The 25,742-nt window shown below is 43.8% G+C and overlaps 1 protein-coding gene across 1 annotated transcript; it reads left to right on the top strand.

Annotated features, from left to right (window-relative positions):
* Positions 1–6,685: 6,685 nt before the first annotated feature.
* Positions 6,686–21,976, top strand: KLF15 (KLF transcription factor 15). Its single transcript, XM_083155662.1, has 3 exons — positions 6,686–6,841; positions 13,350–14,475; positions 18,035–21,976. The coding sequence occupies exons 2-3, from the start codon at positions 13,415–13,417 to the stop codon at positions 18,201–18,203; spliced, it is 1,230 nt and encodes a 409-aa protein (XP_083011788.1). The 5' UTR covers positions 6,686–6,841; positions 13,350–13,414; the 3' UTR covers positions 18,204–21,976.
* Positions 21,977–25,742: the final 3,766 nt, after the last annotated feature.

Below are 25,742 nucleotides of genomic sequence, written 5' to 3'. Positions count from 1 at the left end.
GTCCGACAGTTTGGGCCTTGAGGAGGGGTGAATTGCAGTGCGGTTGCCGGCTTATACCTGCAGCAGCAATGGCAACTAGCCCTTCACGTTAATTGGATTGTTCCTCCTCGCCACCCACGTGAAATATTTTTAATTTGTAATCCTTGTAAATAAAAAGGGCACATCGTAATAAGAAAAAAACATAACCGGTAAAACAAATTGCTGCGCTCATATCCCCAACGCAGATTGACAGTGACCTAAATTGAGTGGGACACCGCTACTCAACCGGAAAGTGGTTTCCCACACTAGACGTGATTGGCTGGCAAAAAGGGGAATCCTGGGAACTCCCTGCTTCGGTCATACATCAACAGAGGTTTTATTGACTCTGCTGATGTGGGCAGGGCCGGTGCAAGGCACCAGAGTGCCCCAGGCAAGTCGGGGTGGGGTCGCCCCAGTGTCTGCCGCCCGGGTACCTGTCCTGCGGCGCTGTAAAGCTGGCGGCAGCGGGGGGTCCCTGCAGTCAATAAGAAATAACGAGCGCTATCCCCCGGGCTATGCGAAAGCGCTTCTGTTTTGGAAACACTGGCCGCACCGCGCACGCTGATTGGCTGAATCTCAGCCAATCAGCGTGCGGCCAGTGTTTCCAAAACAAAAGCACTTCCACATAGCCCGGCGGATAGCGCTCGTTATTTCTTATTGACTGCAGGGACCCCCCGCTGCCGCCGCAGCCAGCTTTTACGCACATATACGCCGCAGGACAGGTACCCGGGCGGCAAATGGGGGCGAAATACCGCCCTCCAGTGGCCGGCGCCCTAGGCAAATGCCTAGATTTGCCTAGTGGTGGCGCCGGCCCTGGATGTGGGGGAACAATCTGATTTGCAACGCTGTGGTGCTCCAATTGTATCAATGACCCATTCATTTCAGTGGAGATTTTACATGCTGCACACAACTCAATTGAAATGAATGGACCACTGGGATAAACTGGGTACTGACAGGGATGGGTAAAATAGAGCACACTGCAATTCATTGCATTAGAAACTAACAAACTTTTACCTTTTGCATATGTTGACCTTGTGCATGTCAAGCTTTTGCTGTCTTCCTAGGCTGTTTATCACTCTCCATTTTATCACTTTTGAAGTTTAGAGAATCTGGCCCCTGGTCTGTGAGCTACACCGCACCCTTGGGAGGGATATCCTGCTTATACAGTATTTTTTGATAAATATGCCCCTAAATAAGCTAATTATGATCTTCACTTTCAGCATATGTACAAATGTAACCTATATCCCAGCCTTATCTCTTAATCTATTAATTAAATTAGACTCCCGGGTGTTCAATCCGGGATCCCGGCTGTCGAAACATCCTCACATTCGGAATCCCGATCCGTTTTTGCTCAGTTTTAAATTTGGATCTGTTTTGTCCTAACCTGCCTTCACTGCTGTCAGAACGGCCTCATTGTAGTAGTAGTAGTAGTAGTAGTAGTAGTAGTAGTAGTACGTTTATTTATAAGGCGCCACAAAGTGTCCGCAGCGCCGTACATAGCAAACAAAAAAAAACAAATTACAAGGTAACGTACAGGGTGTGTAGAAAGATACAGTATAAATAGGGGTATAGCTGGTAGAACTAAAATCAGCATCAGTTCAGAAGTAGGTGTCAAAATAGTCAAGGAGACCGAAGATGAAGTAGAGGAAGGGAAGAACAGGACAGGAGCACAGGTGAGGTAATGAGGTAGGGTGAGTACGTGAGGAAGGAGGGCCCTGCTCATAAGAGTTAACATACTAAAAATAGGTGGGTGGACGAACGAAATACAATAGGATAAGTAGGAACGGAGGGGAACGGAGGCAGGATAGGAGGATCAAAAGAGGTTAGGAGGAGGGATAGGCTAGTCGAAAAAAGTGGGTTTTGAGGGAGCGCTTGAAGGAGGTAAGGGAATCAGATAGCCTGATGGGTGGCGGGAGGTTGTTCCAGTGCAGGGGGGCAGCGCGAGAGAAATCTTGGACACGGGAGTGGGAGGAGGTGATTAGGTGAGAGGTCAGTCGGCGGTCAGCGGTGGAGCGAAGAGGACGGGAGGGAGTATGGATAGAGATCAGTGAAGAGAGGTAGGGAGCTGTGGAGGAGGAGAGAGCCTTGTAGGTGGTGGTGAGGAGTTTAAAGAGAACTCGGAAAGGAATGGGGAGCCAGTGAAGAGATAAACAGAGGGGGGAGGCGGAGGTAGAGCGGCGGGAGAGGAAGATGAGCCTAGCAGCAGCGTTAAGAATGGATTGGAGAGGTGCGAGGCGGGTGAGAGGTAGCCCAGAGAGAAGGATGTTGCAGTAGTCAAGGCGGGAGATGACAAGAGAGTGAATGAGAATTTTGGTCGCGTCAGTGGAGAGGAATGGTCTGATGCGTGAGATGTTGCGTAGGTGAAAGCGGCAAGACTGTGAGAGAGCACGAATGTGGGGGGTGAAAGAGAGGGAGGAGTCAATGATGACACCGAGGCAGCGCGTTTGGTCGGTGGACGTGATCTCGGTTTCACCAATGCTGATGGAGATAGTGGGAGAAGAGGGGATGTATAGGCGGATTGTATAGGCGATGGCTGCTATTTTCACATGTGGAAATAGATAGTAGCCTGGTGAATACCCCCCTTAGGCTTGTAACGGCGCCCGCTTACCGCTCTTTCTATTATTGCCCTGTCCTGTTTTACTTTGCAGGCGCTATAAAGAAATATCCTATAGATTTCAAGCGTGCGAGCAGGGCCCTCCTCCCATTTTGACTGTCTCTAACTACCCAGTTTGTTTTATCCCTATTTCCAATTGTAAAGCGCAACGTGACCTGCTGCTCTGTATAAGAAATTCCCGCTGAGGTCTGCAGTACACCATGCCATATTTGTGTGGCTCTCCTGCCCCGAATCCCCTTGCACAGTCATTATCTTGTTACTGCTAAGCAAATGGAGAGCTTGTCCTACATTATTTGCTGAAAACGAAGTTGATTTTGAAATGCCGGTCTTGTTCTCTTGCACAACACAGCCAGCTAGCAAATGTGTAACCACTTGTAAGGCGCAATGGACTATGTTGGTGCTATATCAGCAAACGTTAATATTGTAGATGAACTTTTTGCCTACTTATTAAAAAAAATATATATATTGCCCATGATTGATACTTAGGTTTTGGGTTAAAGGGTCGACAGTGTAGACAGACATCAGGTTGACACCAAGATGTCGGCGTGCAAAAGCTCAACATTGGCAAAAGGACAAAAATAGCAAACAGGTCGAAATGTGAAATGTCGACACATGGAAAGTTTGACGTGCTCTTTTCAGGGTTTTTTTTGGGTGCCAATCTCGGCACACGAGCAGTGGACCCCTATTCTTGTGTCTCGTACCCTCACATGTCTCGTTTTTGCCCACCATGCTTCATGCCAGCTTGATGTGGGCTATCCACTATATCATTAACGATGCGCGCTCCCAAGGATCGTTAGCGATACCCCGATCGTCTGAACACGCAGTCCAATCGGGTCCCGATGACATCACTGAACGATATTGTTAACTATATCGTTCAGCGTTTATGATATCAGCTGTGCCGTATATATCCTATAGCGTATAAGGGGCAGGTCACCATGGATGATGCCGTTATTTTATCCAATGAGAAATCAGCGCTTGGTAACTGTATTGAAAATCTGCTGTTCAGTGCAACCTCCCCCCCCCCCCCCCTTGCAATAAGGTGCATGGATTGTGCAGACTTCGCATGTCGCATTACTGCGAGTTCTCCAGGTCACGCTGAAGTTCTCTATGTTTGTTTAGCTATATGTTGTTCAGTTCCCTGTCCTGCAATATCGGTCACGGGACGCCCGGCCTTTCTTCTTCGTGTTTGTGTACAGCTCTGGTTTAGCACTAGAGGGGTTAATGACCTACAATAAACACTCGCTCGTTATAGCAAACAGTGGGGCAGAAGTACTAAGCAGCCTTAAAAAGTAATAACGTTCAAAGAGTTAAAGTTGCAGCCAATCAGCCCCTAACTGTCAGGTTACAGGATTTGTTTGGAAAAATGACAGTTACTGTTTACTTGCCTGGTACTTTGATCTCTCTCAACTGTATTTCTTTCCAGAGCTAAGTACATCTGGTCCAGGGATCTGTCTCTTTAAAAGATAAGTCACGCATATTTTCGTAGATCACGCGCGCATTATTAATACATGGCAGTCACACACCTTCTGCATCATGAAATGGATAGATACCTTATTTATTTATTGTTATTTACATAGCACACACATAGGGGGTGATTCTAATCACCACGCTCCCCTGCGTGTTTGTGCAGGGGAGCAATGGTGAGTGACTGCGCATATACTTTTATGCGTATGTGCAGCCGCTTGGTGTGAGCAAAGGCGGGAAACTGCTTGTTTGCCACCCTATTCAAATTTTGCTGCTTTGCGCATCAACCAGAATGACCTCCATATTCCGCAGCCCTTATTTATATAGCGCACACATATTCCCCAGCGCTTATTTATATAGCGCACACATATTCCCCAGCGCTTATTTATATAGCGCACACATATTCCGCAGCCCTTATTTATATAGCGCACACATATTCCCCAGCGCTTATTTATATAGCGCACACATATTCCCCAGCGCTTATTTATATAGCGCACACATATTCCGCAGCGCTTATTTATATAGCGCACACATATTCCGCAGCGTTTATTTATATAGCGCACACATATTCCTCAGCCCTTATTTACATAGCGCACACATATTCCGCAGCGCTTATTTATATAGCGCACACATATTCCGCAGCCCTTATTTATATAGCGCACACATATTCCGCAGCCCTTATTTATATAGCGCACACATATTCCGCAGCCCTTATTTATATAGCGCACACATATTCCGCAGCCCTTATTTATATAGCGCACACATATTCCGCAGCCCTTATTTATATAACGCACACATATTCCGCAGCCCTTATTTATATAGCGCACACATATTCCGCAGCCCTTATTTATATAGCGCACACATATTCCGCAGCCCTTATTTATATAGCGCACACATATTCCGCAACGCTTATTTATATAGCGCACACATATTCCGCAATGATTATTTATATAGCGCACACATATTCCGCAACGCTTATTTATATAGCGCACACATATTCCGCAGCCCTTATTTATATAGCGCACACATATTCCGCAACGCTTATTTATATAGCGCACACATATTCCGCATCGCTTATTTATATAGCGCACACATATTCCGCAGCCCTTATTTATATAGCGCACACATATTCCGCAGCCCTTATTTATATAGCGCACACATATTCCGCAGCCCTTATTTATATAGCGCACACATATTCCGCAGCCCTTATTTATATAGCGCACACATATTCCGCAGCCCTTATTTATATAGCGCACACATATTCCGCAGCCCTTATTTATATAGCGCACACATATTCCGCAGCCCTTATTTATATAGCGCACACATATTCCGCAGCCCTTATTTATATAGCGCACACATATTCCGCAGCGCTTATTTATATAGCGCACACATATTCCGCAGCCCTTATTTATATAGCGCACACATATTCCGCAGCCCTTATTTATATATCGCACACATATTCCGCAGCCCTTATTTATATATCGCACACATATTCCGCAGCCCTTATTTATATAGCGCACATATATTCCGCAGCCCTTATTGATATAGCGCACACATATTCCGCATCGCTTATTTATATAGCGCACACATATTCCGCAGCGCTTATTTATATAGCGCACACATATTCCGCATCGCTTATTTATATAGCGCACACATATTCCGCAGCGCTTATTTATATAGCGCACACATATTCCGCATCGCTTATTTATATAGCGCACACATATTCCGCAATGCTTATTTATATAGCGCACATATATTCCGCAGCCCTTATTGATATAGCGCACACATATTCCGCAGCGCTTATTTATATAGTGCACACATATTCCGCAGCCCTTATTTATATAGCGCACACATATTCCGCATCGCTTATTTATATAGCGCACACATATTCCGCAGCCCTTATTTATATAGCGCACACATATTCCGCAGCGCTTATTTATATAGCGCACACATATTCCGCAGCCCTTATTTATATAGCGCACACATATTCCGCAGCCCTTATTTATATAGCGCACACATATTCCGCAGCCCTTATTTATATAGCGCACACATATTCCGCAGCCCTTATTTATATAGCACACACATATTCCGCAGCCCTTATTATTTATATAGCGCACACATATTCCGCATCGCTTATTTATATAGCGCACACATATTCCGCATCGCTTATTTATATAGCGCACACATATTCCGCAGCGCTTATTTATATAGCGCACACATATTCTGCATCTCTAATTTATATAGCGCACACATATTCCGCAGCCCTTATTTATATAGCGCACACATATTCCGCAACGCTTATTTATATAGCGCACACATATTCTGCAGCGCTTTGCAGCGAGGTGTCGCCTATGTAGACGTCCCGTAATTAGGGCTGGTATGCAGTGAGCTTGAGCAGATGATGGGACATCACATGCCAGGGGCATAGAGTAAGGGAACATTCCTGCATAGAACTTACTGTTGGGATAAGGCTGAAGAAGTGGGATGGGCCTTCAGAAACTCCCATTGACGACAAATAACCAGGCCACACCCTCCAAGGCGTGCTCCAATCAGCCAGCGAGATGTGGTCGAGCCCTCTCCAAGCCTTCCCCTGATCCACACACAGTCATGTGAGGCTCCTGAGTAGTATTGCTGAGCTGCAAGCAGGACAGGGTGAGCGACTGGAGCCAGTGCTGTCAGTGAATCCAAGGAGAACCCGGGAACAAGGGCAAATCCCAGGGATCGGCTGCCTTTCTGGAGTTGCAGGTAGGACGGGGGCTCCTGTTGCTCATGACAAGACCGTGCGCGGAACGCGTGTCGCTAGCATATGGTGACATGCTGTGTACATGTGCATGACACTGCGACTCTCCAGCTGTTGTGGAACTACAAGTCCTAGCATGCCCTTGTGGATGATATTGTGGATGGTACGGGGTAACCACATAGAAATGTAAAGTACCTGGTAAGCCCCCACCGCGATGGCGTGCTCGGTGTGCACGTGTTATTGTTGTACATCAGGGATATGCAGCCTGACGCCGGTGTGCCCTGTAGGATGCCAGTGTAGGGGCGAGGTGTCTGTACTGTGACCTACTTTCCCGTTATATGGGGTTTGTGCAGACGGTGGCTCGCTGACAGCCAGGACCCTACGGCAGACCCGGGAACATGCATGAAGTATTCCTCTCCCTGTGGCAGGCCTTCTGCAGAATGTGCTCATTTACATATGGTATTTACATAATGACAGGTATTCGCTGATCTTAACACACAGAGGGAAATATACAGTACTGAGACGGGAGATCTAGTTCACATGTGATGTTGCTATGGGAAACCAATCTATCTATCTATCTATCTATCTATTTATCTATCTAATAGATAGATAATTAAATTGCAATACTAATAATGGTGGCATTTGCATTATTTTGCAATGATCCGGTATGACACTGGCACCTTACGGGGTGCAGTGCCAGTCGTGGGTGTACTGGTGCAGGATCCAGGGGTATGGGTAAAAACCAGACCCAGACAAAACCCGGGTCCGTAGTGTCCTGTCCGGGGAGAGGGGGGGGGGGGGGTCTGCCTGCCTGTTGTGACACCTGTCACCAGGGAGAGAATACAGCTTCCCTGTATGTTCCGGTCATGTAGCAAAGCCGGAATGGTCCGGACCACACAGAGATGCTGTAATCTCCCCATCCCCATGTCCCATATCACAGGCATCCCCCTGGACACTACAAGCTCCAGAATGCAGAGTTTGACGTCCGGTCCGGCTCTCCAGGGTCTTGTCCGGGTCTGGTTTTCACTTGGTCCCAGGATCTGGTGCCCCTCTGCCCATTGCAGGACTCAGATGCGACCTGTTGGCAGAGCTATTTCTGGCCTGTTGTGGAGCAGTGAATGTTGACAGTATGAGCTGGGAGCCAGAAGCAGGTTACTAGCGGTCACACTCAGCACCAGGGGCCGGGTATAGGGGAGTGGAGTACAGCTCAGCTCAATAACAAGCCTCACAATGAGCCATTCACAATCAGGAGGCGTCTGTCCCTTTAACAGATTCATTAACCCTTCCCTGACAATAACCTGCGCTCTAAAGTGGGAAGAATAAGAGCCATCTCCTTGTGATAACAGGAATGTTTGATGAGGAATAGGGCCCCTGATATCACAGAGGGGCCACAGCTGCAGCCAGAGCTCTGGCCTTGAATTGCAAATAAGCGCAGGGTGTCCGCACAGCGTGGCAGCATCCCGCTGTATCCTAATATAACAGCTGTACCAGCATGGGTTAGAGACAGAGCCAAGCAGAGCCACAGGGGCCCTGCAAGTGCAGCGGGGCCAAGCATGTGAGAACTCTGCGTGCCCGTGAAAGCGAACATCTGATTATACACCTATGCCTGACTTGTGGCGGGATTCTGCCCCTTACACCGGCCTACGCCTGGAGAGTTATGGGGCACAGCAATAATATATGACAATGATTATAGTCACTAGTAACTAATCCCCAGATTTCAAATTAGCGCAGTAAGAGCGTTCATGGGAGCCCTGTGCCGTCACACCCTGCCACCCGCGCATGTGGCATAATCACTTCATACTGATGGGCCCAGCACCATCAAAGGCTCTCTGCACGCTTGGCGCCAGGGCTGCGACATTGCCATCCCCTCTGCCTTGCGCCATGGCGGCCCTGATAGAATGGCGAATATTATTGGTGTAAGTGCATGTGAGATACTGTATACCTGGTATACAGGGCACAAATGTTACTGGTGCCAACCTGAACGCCATGCCATAGTGGCAGTAACTGGAGGTTTTCCCGCTGTACTTGCTGTAACATATATCTTTGTACAGCTACCTTTAGCTCTTTATACCTAAGGGCGGGTATACCCAATGCACCAACCCACACCTTATATATTGGCATCATTGGCACCATGCAATACAATGGCTGACAACAACTGACCAGTCCCCTCTTTTTACCAGTGATTTTGGGTGATGGCCATAGGTCGGCACATGAAAAAGGTTGACATACCTTAGGTCGACATGGTCAAAAGTACGCCAAAACCAATAAGTTGACATGAGTTTTTCACGTTTTTTTTTTAAACGTGTTTTTTCATACGAGGGGATGCAGTACACGTATACGGTGTTTGTGTCGACATATGTCGACATAGACACTAAAAACTGTGAAGAACTCTTTACCATGTCGACATATTGCTTGTGTCGGCCTTTTCAACACGTCGACACGTGCTATGTCGACGTATTTTAACGTGTCGACCTATGGCCTGTCGACCAATGTGACACTTACCCATTGGCACATGTATCGCATGCATGTAGAATAAGCTGGGGCGACGCGTCGATGAATAAGTTCTGCGCAACCCCACATTTCATGATGCGCCCGCCAAGAAATAAAGAGTTTGGGAGATATAGAGCAACCATGGATCTTCCGCAGTGTTCCGTACATGATCTTATGATCCGTCACCGGATTCCCATACAGCAGCTGCGATTCGAGCGATCCCCATTTGGACTAAGCGCGGAATTTCAGATGAAAGCTTTCTCTGTCTCCTGGTCCTGCGGAGTTCTGCCAAAAACACAGAAATATTTTAATTGCATCCAGAATACAAGAAGAAGAAGAAACAAACATTTGGGATGATTTAAAAAGAGAATTGCAGGTTTGCAGCTGTGTCCCCTGTTCCTGTTTTGCAGATCTCTACTGTAGGGTTTCTGTGCTATCTTATCTGGGATCCGGCCTTCTAAGGTATCAGCTGACACTCGCAGCGCCCCCGCAGGTCCGGGGCCATATTGTACACAGTGTACTGAATATACTCAGTTATAGAGTATGTATAAAAACCAAAACAGCAACACAAACTGGTTCTAACTATTTGTGCATCAGCCAACTGATCATTTCTGCGGCAAAACGGCTGTAAATCAAGGCTGTTGTCACATATCCGCAAAATGACGCGACTCGCGCCATTTTAATCCCGCTTCCTCCTCGCGGATCTGTGTATTCCGGAATTTATTTCAGGGGCACTGTGGGGTACGGGGGCTTTGGGGAGCATGCGGGAAACTTGCCCAAACTTGCCGGTGGCCATGAGGGGGAAACAATTGTCGGGAGCCTCCTGGCCATTCTGGGAGTTTAGGCAAATTTGGTTTATTTCCAAATTCCTCCTGAAAAATCCCAGATCCCTCCCAGCACCCCCCGAGACTGCGGAAGAAGCGCAGGGGACAGAAAACTAGAAGTCCTGTCATTGCAAAGGACAGATCTTATCACTTTAGCCAGGCCCAACCACTAGCGATGCCTAATGAATGTTAAAGCCTAACAAAATCCCAGCATGCAACGGTACATAATTGTCTGAGTATGGGCGCACGGGGAACATTGCCTGACGCTTGCCATTTCCAGATTGGTCAGGACCAGGGACCAGGGCTTCCTAAGCTGGTTAAAAAAACAACATCTATTCTCCCAGTGTCAGGGGGTGTGTCCTTTCCTCTGTCTGTCACATTACAGACGGGGACCGGATTGGCTGAGAAACCATCACATGTTGCCGGACTTGTTGTGCCATGTCCCTGATTAATATGTGACTCTTCAAAGTCACTGATAAGAGTTAACAATCTTTCCACACTGGTTAAACAGGGTTCTAAATGCAGCAACAGCAGCTTCCGCCGCCGCACACAGCGCAGTAGGGGCTGCACACTTTCTCAGCTGATTATCTGTTGTTTGTCAGGTTTTAGTGCTGGGAGATATAGATCAGGCTTGTAAGAAAGGAACATAACAGGTGCAGTCATTACCAGCCCACAGGTAGTATGACACATTGCACCCCTGTAAATTCCATTCAGTCACTGGTAGCCTATTACCGTAGTGGCAGGAAGGCAGCGTAAAACTCCCCCAAGTCCTTGGAATTCATTTTTTCTCCGATTGATAAACAGCGCTGGTCTGCAAATTATATCATAATAAATTGGGGTTAACTGTCAACCCAATGAACCAATTAGCCAGGGTTGCCTACCCTCCCGGAACAGTCAGTAGGCTCCCGGAAATCAGGTTCCCCTCCCCCCCCCCCCCCCCCCCCAGGAAAGGTGGACAACCACCGGCGGACCCCCTGCATTTCCCCTGCGGCAGCATTAATTTCCCACATTACACAGCTTTTCAGAGGAGGGTGGGGCAAAAGATGCAATTCACATCATTTAGCCCCTCCCCCAGGGGCGGATTAAGCCTTTGGGGGGCCCGGGTCACTTGAGATTGGGGGGCCTCCTCCCACTTGTCATTACTGGCCGCAAACTGCATGGGAGAATATTACAATATAAACACAGAGTAAAGGCAGTATAAACTTGGTCAATGGGTAACTGCAGGGTGGGGGATTAATATATAAATATATATACCACATGAAAAAAAGCCTATGTTTGTCCCTCTGTACATTACTCTGCGGGAACCTCACATGCTCAGTACTGCCTCTGATTAAAAACCCTCCCATGATGAAGCTGCTGCTGCTGTCTTCCATGGGCCTGAGAAGCATGTGATGAGCTCCGTCAATCAGAGCTCAGCACAAGCCTCGCAGCCTCTGGGACTTAGTCTTAGTCTTAGTCTCATGGGACTTAGTCAACTCCCAGTAATGCTCTGCACACTTGTGCAGTCAGTGTGCCTTGGCACCCGATGCTCAGCACCATTAATCATTGCCACATTGGCAGATTGGTGAAGCTGCAGCACTACCCCACTCCCATGCACAAAACCTTTAGCTAAAAACATATATATATTTTTTTAACATGCTGACCACAGGGGGGCCCTAGATAATCTTAATCTGGCCCTGCCCTCCCCGAAGACTCTCAAGCTTTAGGGCAGGGATGGGGAACCTTCGGCTCTCCAGCTGTTGGTGAACTACAAATCCCAGCATGCCCTGCTACAATTTTGCTATGTGGCCATGCTAAAACTTTTGCAGGGCATGCTGGGATATGTAGTTCAACAACAGCTGGAGGGCCGAAGGTTCCCCATCCCTACTTTAGGCCTTTATTTGCTGATAAAGCCAAGGTGTTTTCATGAAATGCTTGGCGAATTATCCACATGATATCTGAATTGGGTTTAATTGCATGAAGCTGTCACCAATGGATGTGAGATATGGTATAGGTGAGGCCTGTGGCTTGCCAGATATTTTTTTTTAACTGCAAGCCCCAGAATGCACCGTTGCAGTTTTACTATTAGGGAATGCTAAAACTGTGGCAAGGCATGCTGGGATTTGTAGTTTCCCAAACAGCTGGAGGCCCACGGTTTGGCAAGGCCTGGCATAGGTGCTCATTGATTGCACCTCGTTAATGCTACACGTGGGCTGACGAAGGAAGACATTGACTTAACCCCTGGAAGCACAGGGGTTAAGGCACCACATAACCCTCCATTGACTATTCATGTTGCAGAGCTTGCACAGAGGGACAGTGTAGCATGCGGACGGGAGCGGTGCGCTGGAGGGAACATGACTGGAGTTTTCATACATGCACAGTCAGAGCCCTCATATGATTGGGGTTGGGGGATGACTGTTACCCTTGTAATTTACTCACATTTCCTTAGAAAGGCCCCTTTATCCTTCTGCCCTCTGGAGTCAGTAATCTTGCCCTCTGTGCGGAACTGATAGCCAGAACCAGCAGCCTTTGAATGTCCCTGCATTAAAAACATCTCATTAACAAGACGTTCCGCTCCAAATTCACCGTTTCGCTGCCAATTGAGAAATTATACAACACAAACTCAATGGCTGCGACTGATGCATGTAACAATGATGACTTACAGCAGTGAGTGCTAGGGTACAAGTGTGCAACAGTAATTACCTGTAGACTGGTTCTGGCAACAATTGTTTACCCTACTATTCTCCCTCCCCCTCCACACACATAAATTGACTTTAATAAGAGTTGGATGGAGATACAAGGGTCTGTTTACTAAGCCTTGGAGAGAGATAAAGTGGAAGTAAACCATCCCCAAACTGCAATTTTTTCAATCACAATCAAGCTGATTGGCTTGTACTTTGTCTCTCTCCAATGTTTGATGCTAGGGGGCAGATGTATTTTCCTGGAGAAGTGATAAAGTTGGAGGTCATAAAGCACCAGCCAATCAGCTTCTAACTGCCAAGTTGCAGGCTGGTTTTGAAAAATGACAATAAGGAGCTGACTGGTTGGTGCCTTATCATCATCCACTTTAGCACTCCTCCAGGCTTAATACATCTACTCCATGGTGGTGTGGAAAAGGTCCAGGTGTGTCTCCAACAGACACCTTCAATCTTGCTAGCTTAGAACCGACTTGATGACCCAATCCTTCATTTCATGGATTCTCTCTCTTCTTTGCTTTCAGAGACCATTCGGTGAAGGCTGTTTTTTGCTTATGCTGCTGGGATCTCCTCAGAACCTCATCCAGGAATGGTGGATCACTTTCTTCTGACAGATGAATACTTCTCAATCGTCCAGTCAGCCGTTGGCTATAAAGCTGAGATGCTGATGGGCGGAAGGGGCTATCAGATGTTGCCTTCCCCCACTTCGGAGGATGACAGTGACTCTTCCAGTTTTCGCTCCTGCTCTAGCCCCGAATCTCAAGTGTTGAGCTCCAGCTATGGCAGCGCATGTAGCACCGAGAGTCAGGACAGCATTCTTGCAGAGAGCCAGGACAGTATTCTAGATTTCCTTTTGTCCCAAACATCATTGAGCAACACCACTTTATCTTGGTGGGACAAAAGAAAGCAACAATCAATGGTCAAAGAGGAGTTCTTCAATGTCCCCGAATTTGGGTTGGACTTGGAGGAGACATCTTTCTTTCATCCCACCTTGGACGAAATTGAGGAGTTTCTTGAAGAAAACATGAAAACCGACTGTAATGCTGAAACCCAACATGAAGCCAAGGAACTGAGGAACTGTGGTCATTTACTGTCCGAGCAACTCAAACAAGCCCCTGTGATGGCCAACGACATAAAAGAGGATACAAATGAGCAGGCAAACAGCTCATCGCAAGGAGAACCTGGCAGTGAGAGTCCAGGAACTCTTGGCGTTGAGGGTGGCATTCCTGTTATTCTTCAGATCCAGCCCTTAGATATCAAGCAAGAGTCTAATGCCAGTCCGACCTCACAGGCGCAGTTCCCGGATAACATTAAAGTAGCACAACTTCTGGTCAACATTCAAGGCCAGACCTTCGCCCTGGTGCCACAACTCGTCCAGTCATCAAACTTGTCCTCAAAGTTTGTCCGCATAGCCCCGGTGCCCATTGCTGCTAAACCCATGGGCCCTGGAAATGGCCTTCAGGGACAATCTGGAATTATGGTGGGCCAGAAGTTCCAAAAGAATCCAGCCACAGAACTCATAAAAATGCACAAATGTACTTTCCCTGGATGCACCAAAATGTACACCAAGAGCAGCCACCTGAAGGCTCACCTACGGAGACATACCGGAGAGAAACCCTTTGCTTGCACGTGGCCAGGGTGTGGATGGAGGTCAGTACTCAGGGGTTTTTGTCCATGCTACCTGTACAGTTGGGCAACAAATTTCCCCAGGGCCTAGGACAGTGATTTTCAACCTTTTTTTGCCAAGGCACACCATTAGACCCCCACAGGGAAAAACTTATAGGCCTCCACAGGGAAAAAAAAAACCCATTGACCCCATATGAAATAAACAATCACACTGGTCCCCATAGGTAACAAAGTTACATTACATTTGTCCTCACATGAAAACAAAAAAGTGAATAACAGTTGAATTGGAGGCAGTGGCTGTAAACTTGTGTGGACATTTGGTTGAAAAACACTGGTCTAGGACCTGGGGCGTAGGTAGTTATTTGAACTGTGGAAAAAACTAATTACTGTGAATTGCATTGTGACAATATTGTGTAGATTTAAGTCGTCAGTGTCTAAGTTGATAGTCAATAGGTAGACATCATATGGTCAGCATACACAAACGGCCGACACAAGCAAAGAACCGACATAGCATTGGCCAACACATAAAAGATCAACATGAGTTTATTGGAATTTTTTATTTTATTTTGAACTTTTTCATACTTTACTGTTCCCATTCTGAGTCCACCTAGATGGTGAAGTGTGCCGAGCGCAAGTGTGTGTGTGTGCGTGTGTGTGTGTGTGTGTAATGCATTCAGCCTTGCACATACTTCCTTAGATTTCTACACTGGCCCTGCAGATAAATTGCATTCGTTATAAAGAAATCTGATATTTGCTGTGGGTGTGTTACGCTGGTTCACTGAATTCTTGGTGTGTAACCTGTAGTAAACTCTGTTTGTTGTGTATTAACACGGGAAGACCACACCTGATTCATCAGGTATCTCTGTAACCTGTGATAACATGTGACCTGGCCTGTGTTAGGAACAGCATGTTCCTGGGAGTAACGCTTGTTTAACCCCTAAGCCCACAGCAGATTTCCTGAGAAACATTCTGGCCCCATCCTTGATGGCAGGAGAGCTTCTGAAGATGTGTCTTTTGGTAGCCAGCCCTAATGTGACCGCACTACGCCGTCACCCAAAATAGGAACCGTGTGACATGTAACCTGAGCGCAATACTGTGCGGGTCTTACTGTAGAGACGGGGAGAAACAGGATAAATTGCCGTGTGCTATTTCTACTGTACTTCTCCCCTTACCGCTTTGTTGGTTGGGTTATTCTGCAAGGTCAGCCGCCACTGCAAAGTCAACAGTCACAAGTTGTAGGCCAGTTTATGCCTTTTAATGTTCCAGTGTTCTTTGCCTGTGTAAGCATGAGTTTAGAACGATGTGGCCCATAGTTGCCTACTCTCCTGCATTCTGCAGGAGACTCCCTGAAATAGCAACGATCTCCCTTACTCCCTGCAGAGTTTAGCAATCTCCCCAATTTCACCCAAACCACATTATGCAGCTGTTACAATCTTGGGGCAAAAGAGGAATCAAAGATATATTTGGAATCATCAGTGCTATTTCCCTGCGTTGGTTATAAAGCACAATCTCTTGGCTGATTATATGGCACCGCACGTGAAACACAATGCATGGACAAGTCCTGACACGTATAAGTGTCTTTTCTGTACAGTATATATTACTGACTGCTTTGGGGCTCATCAAGTCATTTTATGCTGCGCCTCTCAGATGTAGCAGTACACCTCTGCGCCTCTAAGTGCCAATTTCACAATCTGAAGCGAGGTAAGGCACAGCCCGTAAACTGCCAGTTAGAAGCTGATTGGTTGGTAATTTACCTATTCCAAGTTTGATAAATCTCCACAATAAAGTGAAAGCAATAACGACGTAGCCCCCTCCCCCAGTAAGTCTTGGAGAGAGATAAAATGCACAGATATAAAGTGCCATCCAATCATCTCCTAACTGTCATGGTACAACCTCTGTTTCAGAAGCAAAAGTTTAGGAAGAAGGCAGCACATTGGCCCTTATTCTGGTTCACTCACAAAGGCAAATTCCTTCTTAAATTTACAAAACCATGTGCACTGCAGGTGGGGTAGATGTAACTGATGCAGAGAGAATTAGGTTTGGGTGAGTTAATTTGTTTCTGTGCCGAGAAAATACTGACTGCTTTATTTTTACACTGCAATATAGATCTCTCTTTGAAGTAAAACCCCTCCCAAATCTAATTCTCTCTGCACAAGTTACATCTACCCCACTGCAGTGCACATGGTTTTGTCCATTTCAGAAGGAATTTGCCTTTGCGAGTGAACCAGAATAAGGGCCACTGATCTGACACCAAGCCCATCTGCCGCTGTTGCTATTCCGAGGTCAGGGATGGAGCAGATGGCGTAGGAAGATCACATGCTTTCACACTGAATAAGTTGCCGGAAATCCTATGTATACACTGTAACAAGCCTTTGTAGTTCATACATGCAGGCGCTGACGTCAGGCATTCAGTACTGCTCGCTCCGATAGCTCGCTAAGCTCCCATTAATCCTGACGATCCAAACAAATAATTACCTAGTTTCCCAAACATGGTAATCCCCCAAGCTCAGGCACGGTTGTATCAACCATTTTACTTGTATGTTTTTAATTTTTGCACCTAGTAATAAGTGTTGACAGTTATTTTAGAGGCAGTTTGGATTACTGCCTTGTTCCTGTCCTCTTGCAGGCTTTTAGGTAGATCATTTTATCTTTAGGTTCATTTTATGCTGAGATGCAACAAAAGGCCCAACTTTTGTAAGGGGGGGGGGGGGTGCATTAGAGTCAGCCTTGCCTCCGAGGCACCCACTTCCCTCTGCGGTCCTGCACGCCTTTATGCATACACGAGAGGGACCACCCTGGCTCAGCAGAGGACCCCCCCGCCTCTGTTGCGAAATATAGACATTATAATCTGTGCCTTTTTTGCCTCTTTCAGCTGTATTTCATAATTTATTTATTATTATATTTTTATTTGCTGTTTGCCTAGAGAATGGTTTAGAGAACGCTGCCATTTTAGGAAGTAAGCTGACGGTGTTAGTCTACTTACCACATGGGTGTCAAGATCCTTGACTAACAGCGCACTACTGTCGGTCTTCTGACCGCCATCATGGAAAGCACTGGAATCCCGAACCCAGCCCGTGAACTGCATTTGGCACTAGAATGGCTAATATCTCTTGAACCATCAACTGAATTTTTAAACTCACCATATAATTGAGCTTGATGTCAATGGCCTCAGAGCACTGTCCAAGTTGGGGGAATTGGCTACTAAGAGTGTTTATGCAAATTCAGCTTCAGAACGTCATCGATGTACCTTACCTGTATTTTTTTTATTTAAACAGATGCAGATGTTTGTAGAGGCAGATAGTCAAACACAGTATCAATGTGCCAGTGTCAGTACAGTACAAAGTTTGCATCTCTAGTAAATACCACTACCAATGAGAACAATATTTTCATAAAATGGTTTCTGGCAGTTGTGAGCTGACGTGTTTCCCTGTTCTACGTAGTACAAAAACTCTGCAACGTATCAACCTCGATGTAAATGTGGAAATGTTTCATTATATTGTATACTTTACTTGTATGTGCTTTCTGTGACCTATGAATTATATAACATTATAAATTTACATATATCATTTATTATTTTCCTTAGGTTTTCACGGTCCGACGAGCTGTCTCGTCACCGCCGATCGCATTCTGGGGTGAAGCCATACCAGTGCGCCGTATGTGAAAAGAAGTTTGCTCGCAGCGACCACCTGTCCAAACACATCAAAGTGCACAGGTTCCCGCGGAGCAGCCGTTCCACGCGTTTATCGAACTGAACCCCTTAACTTTAGTGAGCTGCTGAGAATCTATTGAACCCCAAGCACTTTGCCCGTCTTCCTCTCATAACTTATTGGTGTGGAATACACTCTCAGTTCGAATGGATATCGATACTCGTATTTAACTTAGGTGCGAATGAAATAAAGAAAGAGGGATTTGGTGCTCATCATGTATTGTCCTCTCTGACAGTGAAGGTTTAATGAGGGTGGGAAGCTTATAAAATCAACTTTAATTCCATTACGGTACACCATGTAAGCATTTAACGCAGTCCAGCGGTGGGTGGTGGGTGGGGAGCTTCATTGACTCATTTATATTGGAAATGGTTCAACCAAAAAGCTTAACATCGAGTAACTCATCTGATCCCGACCTTTGGAGCGGTTGTGACATTTAATAGGGCATTGACATTCTTGTAAGGTCATGCTGGACACTTCTATTGGAATTCTATCTCATTGTGTTGAAGAGATATTTTTTGTTGTTGTCATTTTAAAATCTTTTTGTGTCTCAGGAAGATATTTTGACATCAGGCTTGGTCAACCGGTGTCCATTGAGCTGTCATAAAACTAATTCCGCGTATGCCTTGCCAAGGAGCGCGGCTAGCACGCGGCTGTTCGTAATAAAATGGTTTAGCAAAATATCACTTTCACTTCTACAGACAGTGATAGGATGTATTACACAATGTCCCTGAACTGGAACAACCACCCAAGAATCTTCCGTCTTTGTGCGTCAAGACATAGATAAGAATAACTTAGGGTTAGCTAGCTGGTCGTCATCACTGAAGGTTTCTGCTTTTTATAGTAATATGATATATATATATGTAGTATTGGACGTATTTGTACTCTATATACATGTATTGTAAACCAACATCCCATACTGAACACCCCATAAAAAAAACCTGATCCTCCTACCATGCTCATTCTGCCAATATGACCTCCATTTTGTTGGAGACCGTGACACCTGTTTTGACTGCCAGCAATTGGCTCTGTCCCAGGAAATGTGACAAGTTTGCATATCTCTTGCGATTTGGCTTCCCTTCTTCTTTCTATCATCTATAGATGCCATTCCTCTAAATGTTCCATGGAACTGATTTAGCACTTCGACATAGAACATGCTTAGCACTTTGACATAGAACCGGTTTCATGCTCGGATCACAAAATAGACAATCAGACATGATTATGTTTAAGGTGGCAAAAGGAAAGTCTGTATTGGCTCGTATCAAGCTTCTTGGTGATGAACCATGGTAACACAAGATGGCCTAGGACTGGGTGAAAGGATTCAGTTTGGCCTCTAGTGACAGCTCTGCATATGACACACCTACCAAATGTTCCACCCACAAAATATAAAGCCTTATTGAATAACTTGGTGAAAGTCAGGGGTGGATTGGACAGATGACTGACATGGAAATTCCCCATGGGCTGATGTATACCCAAGGCCTACATTGTCCCCATTCATTCTGTTATTCAATCTCTGCAGTACAATAATTCTGCCTTCCAGTAACGTTACCAAGGCTATGGGGCATGTGACACCTCTGGTGCTGCCCATGTTGGGCTACTTTCAGTTCCCAATCTGCCCCTGGTGTGAGTAAGGCTAGTAAAGTGCAATGCATGACTGATTATTGGTTTTCGTGGGTAGGAGCACATGTCCAATGTTTATATCATGTTGTAGATGTACCGTTCCCCTAATAAGCCCTTCACTGGTAGTGTACAAGAGACAGGTAAAAAAAATCCAAACAAATAATAAAATAATCATCATAGTGCTATTTTTTGTGTCGCTGATATCACTGATCAATCCCTGAATGCGAAAAATCTTCTCGGAAAACAAGCATATCAGTATTTATTAGTCCGAAGAAGACATTTTATTTTACAGATCGGCAATGTGGACATATATATACTGTACCAATATCTTTTGTTTTATTTTTCTACCCTTCATACTAGTTTATGTACTTTTAACGTGAACCCTTTGCATATAGAATGTAAACTTTCTCTCTCATCCAATGCTGTAAGAGGCCTAACCTCAGGTGACCTTCTTTACGGAATGCCAAACAAAAACTCTCCTTGCAAAGCTTCAGATGAGTTAGTCGCCTTTTTAAAAAGTTTTTAGAGTAAATAATCAATATCGAATAATTTGCCGTCATTATCTCAAATGCTGGAATCTGTTTCAAAACAAGTGTGAACTAGTCTCTCCCGCCATCTTTACTTGGCATAGAGCACTTAATTACTTTATTTTTCTAAAAAAAAAATTATAAATAAAAAAATAAAAAATAAAAAAAAATAATAAAAAAAATTAAAGGAGAAAAATATCATAGCTTAAATTAGAAATCGTTTTAATGTGAAAAATAACCTTGTGACATTCACAACTAGTTATGCTACAGTTCTATATTTTTACATCAGAAACTTTTTTAACTTTTGGTTTATATATATATATTTAGACAATTAGATTCATAAATGATCACAACTGAACCACAAAAGATAATATATAACGCATACTAATTATTATGCTTTGTTACAAAATAAATTGAGTTAAAAAATTCCTCCAAATGAAATCGCAATGACTAAATAGCAAATAATTAGTATGCGTGTTACCTAGAAGACCGCAAGTTATTACTGGGCTTGTCTTTCTGCAATGTCCTCAGTGAAGCAGACAAGGATATGGAATGCTCAACCGATTTAGGTAACTCTAAATATTTCAGGTATTATGGGTGTTTTATACGGTATGCAAAATTTTATATTTAACATTTTCTTATCAGAATGTATTGTCTGTATCTCATTGGGATTTGGTGTCCTACATACAAATAAATGGTCTATATCAGGACGGTTGCTTCTTTTTTGTTAAAAAAAAAAATCGAATTGTTTTTATTTTAAATATCGCATATACTTTTAAAACTGTTAGATTCTCTTCAGAATTTATACCCATTTAATTAACACTAGTGAAACAGTTTTAAATGGAAAACTACTTGTTTTCTGTGCTAATTATTTATGTTGCTACTTTCTATGAAGTTTTAAGCCATTTGATTCCAGACTGATACAGATAATGCTTCTTCGGGTCCCTTTTAATAAGGAGAATAAGTTGTGCATTCCTTATACAGTATACGTAGAAAGTCATTTAGTTCAAAGCAATATGTTCCAAATTGAGGAGATGGACTGGTCAATTACAGTATTTTTCCTAAAAATGAATGAAAGTGGACTGATCTTGTACACACATCTCAGAACCTGAATTTATGGGTTAAACTAACAGTCCAGAGGATGACATCACTGTAAATTAGTGACATCACTCATTGACTTGTGCCTCCTAAAAAATTGTTAAGTAGAATATTTGATTAGCGACTCTTAAATCAATTTTTTTTGGGGGGAACTGGGAGTCAATATAATATCAGCCTTGAAGAAATATCACCATAGAGTTAGAAATCACAGGATGAAACAAACCAGATTGGCTTTAATGCACCAACTACACTTATATCTGGGGTTTGTTGTTGCCAAGTAAGTTCCCATGGGCGTTCCACCCTACCGGTGTCTGACATATTTGTTCAGCCCGTAAATATTTTTGTTCCTCTGACCAAACCGTTTACTCCTCCTTCTCTGAATGTATGTAAATAGGGTGTATATAGAAAGTTCCATATAAAAAAACAAAACTTTTTAGTAATGTATCAGAAATGTATGTAAAATAAATCAAAATTGAAATATCTCTGTGATACCCTGTATATAATAAATACTGTATTTTCTCTTACGTTCTTCATAAAGTATATTTACTTTGACAATAAACAGAAAAAAAATGCCAATTGGTTGCTGTGTGGTTTATTCCGCTTGCGTTTTATGGGGGCTGTGAAGTAAGTTAGTACTTCCCGTGAAAGTGGCGGAACTGTGGGATACAATTGTTTCGCGTATATATATATATATATATATATATATATATATATATATATATATATATATATGAAACATAAGCATTTTGGAGCACTATAGAAACATAAAAAATAACGTAGAAAATCACAGTGTTCCCAGACATTTTAAAATTTGCCAAAATAGTACCCCAATAGGAACTACATTTTTTGGTTTGGAACATGAGACACTAGATATCAGAAAAGGAAACAGATATTTATTACTGGCCAAAAGAGAATCCTTCTGGATTATGACCCTGAACACCTTATCTCCTATGGGACTAAATGAAGGAATAGAAATAACTCCTTTTCTAATGTGATCTCCGATGTTTTTTCTTTCGATGGTTTTTCTTTTGATGTTTTTCCTTCGATACTTCTTCTTAGATATTCTCCTAAATGTTGATTTTCTCTTCAAACATTATTCATCTTGAATTCCTTGCCGTATTATTCTCCTCTAATATATTCTATATATATATATAAAAAATAATTTTCTTTTTGAGTACATAAATTCAGGTTGAATGTATATATTTTCTTAACATTTGGAATACCTTCTTATATATTTAATTATGTGGACAAACCACTGCAATTTTTAAGACCACTTATTTTTATGAATACTACTTTCAGTACATTAAATGGGGGTCCACAAGGTAAGGTGTCGACATTGACAGTAAAAAAAATTTGAAAGACGCACGTCAACCTTTTGATATCAACCTAATGAACCTCACCCATTCCTAATATTAATCAGAGTACGTTGCTGATAAAACCAGACAATATTTTCTTTAAACATCATTTTGTAGAATGTTGAAAATTTGTCTCAATTGTGAGAATAATTTAGCAGCAGTCAAAACGTTACACAAATATTCTGTAGAATTTATAATAATTTATGAACAGTTTCTTATATAGCGCACACATATTCCGCAGCGCTGTACAGAGTATAGTTGAACATTCACATCAGTCCCTGCCCCAGTGGAGCTTACAATCTATATTCCCTACCACATGTACACGCACACATAGACATTCTAGGGTTAATTTTGTGTGGAGCCAATTAACCTACCAGTATATATGTTTTGGATTGTGGGAGGAAACAGGAGTACCCGAAGGAAACCCACATACTGCCCAATGAACAACAGATTTTAGCCATTTAAACTTATTGCTTATGATAAATGGTGCTCCAGCCAATTAGTTCCTAACTGTTATTTTTAAAACATGACAGGAGCTAATTGGTTGGACTGGAGGAAAATTTATCATATGCAATGAGTTTTAAATAGCTAAAACTCATTGATAAATGTGTCCCTTTGTTTTTAGAACAAATCAACAATTCACACAATACAGAAACTAATCTTCATAATAGTGAAAACAGAAGAATTATATAATAATTAATTATAATCAGCACCTAAAGTACAAATTAATGTGTGTGTGGAAGAGGCCATGTCGAGTTCCGGACTGGGATTCTGTCCAATGAAGTATTGCGGCCCCTCTCTGCCGTGGTAACTGTTTCCTACATAGCTGGCACTACACAATAAATGGAGAAGATACTCTATAAATGATATATTAAATGTATGTATTTTTCTTTCCATGCTATTGTTATACTGTATCATATGGTACTAATGACCTTTTTGTCCATTCCAGAAGCAAACTTGTCTACATTACATAGTAACAGGGTTAGTAAGGGTCAAACAGGTCTGTCGGGCTCAGTGAGGCATGCCTCTGGTTTCCTGGACATGACAAGACTGCCATTTCACATGGAGGCAAAAACATTCTTGTCTACCCTCTGGGATTGTCTAGGAGTCTCCGGAATATCAGGTCTGGTCCCCCTGAAGGGCAGGCAAATGTCCTGGAGCTGGCCGCACTCTGCGAGAGCATGTCCGTTAGGTGTGTCTGTTCTAAAGACACGTCCTGTAGGGATAGCCATCGGTACAGTTGCCATCGATGGTTGCCATTAATGGATATACTACAACCAGCCATCGATAGTAACAAACTATGTGATGGATAACCATTGATAGTTTTAGCCTTGGGCCAATCAGAATGTGGGGACTGGGCTTCTGAGTTTTCAGAGGCGGAGCTATGCTCCGTGTCCCATCCATTGGAAAAAAGCAAAAAACAAAACATCGGTTCTGCTGTGCCATCGATAAAGAAAAACCATCTGGTTCTCCCCCACCGATGGCAAAAGTATTCGACATTGGCCATAAACCATTAATGATTTCGAATCATCAATGGTTGATGTCCATTTCTAGCGTCCTGTCATTTTTCGTGTAGCAGGGCGGACTGCCTCCTTATGCGCCCCATTGGCTGAACACAGGAGCCATAGGGTCAGCAGTTAGAGTCACTTATGTACTTGATACCAGAACTATTTTAAACCGTCTAACTGCCGTTATGATCTTTGAAGTGGTCCCAAGGAACCGTCCCGTTATGTGTTAGCCGCGAAGCACACATGCTTGTGACCTGGACCATTTGTACAGGCCTGTGTCCTAGAGGCCAAGTCTCAGGTACACATGTTATTCAGTTGTGCTGTTTTCCAGTTGTATTTCAGTCTTGTCATGGTTCAACCGCACAAACAGGTGAATCTGCCCGGAGCATGCTGGCGTCAGAGCTCTGCGGTTAATGATTGCCTCGCTCTTTGGTTATTTATCCAGCTCTGATCCCCCAATCGCAGGCCGGGAAGCAGGTTGTTTTGTCCATTCCATTCAGTTTTCTTTTTGCGCTTCTTGTTTATAATCTTGTTTTCCTGGCTATTTTAGTGTTGTGTCCCTGTCCTGGTGTCCCTGTCCTGGTGTCTGCCTTTTACATTTTTGCACAAACAAGGTCAGAATTGGGTATTTTCAGACCTCACTATAAACACGTAAATCTGTGACTCCACGAGCAGCTGTTTCAGGAATATACGTTGCAGTTTGTACGTTTTGTGTATCCTTCCTGTTTAAATATTTTGATACGTACCTGTGCTATTTAATAACTAGATTTTATTACCCCGTCAGGAAATATCCCCAATCTGTTCAAAATATATAGGGGGAAATTTACTAAGATGTGTATTCTACTTCACATGTGATTTCGCTATGGGCAACCAATCAGATCCTGTCTACTATCTTCTAGAGGGTGCTAAATAAATAAGCAGTAGATTCTGATTGGTTTCCCATAGCAACATCACATGTGAAGTAGCATGCACATCTTAGTAAATTTCCCCCATAAACTTTTTACTTTAATGTCTGTTTATAGAGTGACTCGTTCTTATCGGTAAACTGGGAATATCCAATTATTCCTTTTTTAGTGTTTAATTGAGGCCGTTATTGAATGATTTTTATACATTTTTCGCCAATGCACCAATTTTTCCATTAAAATTGACCCTGCATTGGCGAATAATGACAAAAACGGTCGAAAACTGCTGCAATTTTGCCAAAAATCCATCAATCGCCGATCCGCGTGTTTTTTGACTGTGCCGGATTTTTCAACTAGTGGAATAATGGGCACTTTGCTTGAATAGACTTAACATAAATTCGACCTTAGAATGTCAAATGGTTCAGTTTTTTTCATCTAGTTGAAAAAACAGCACTTAATTGAACCCCCCTAAGGGCTAAATAATAGATTTATTGGGCCAGATATATCAAGCTTCAAAAAGTGATAAAGTAGAGAGGGATAAACACATACCCTCCAACTGTACCATTTTAGCAGGTAC

This window comes from Crinia signifera, chromosome 8, assembly GCF_055691185.1.
Source record: "Crinia signifera chromosome 8, ASM5569118v1, whole genome shotgun sequence".
Classification (NCBI taxonomy): domain Eukaryota; kingdom Metazoa; phylum Chordata; class Amphibia; order Anura; family Myobatrachidae; genus Crinia; species Crinia signifera.
The sequence above is the reverse complement of the archived record's forward strand: the minus strand, read 5'-3'. Positions and strand labels throughout refer to the sequence as shown.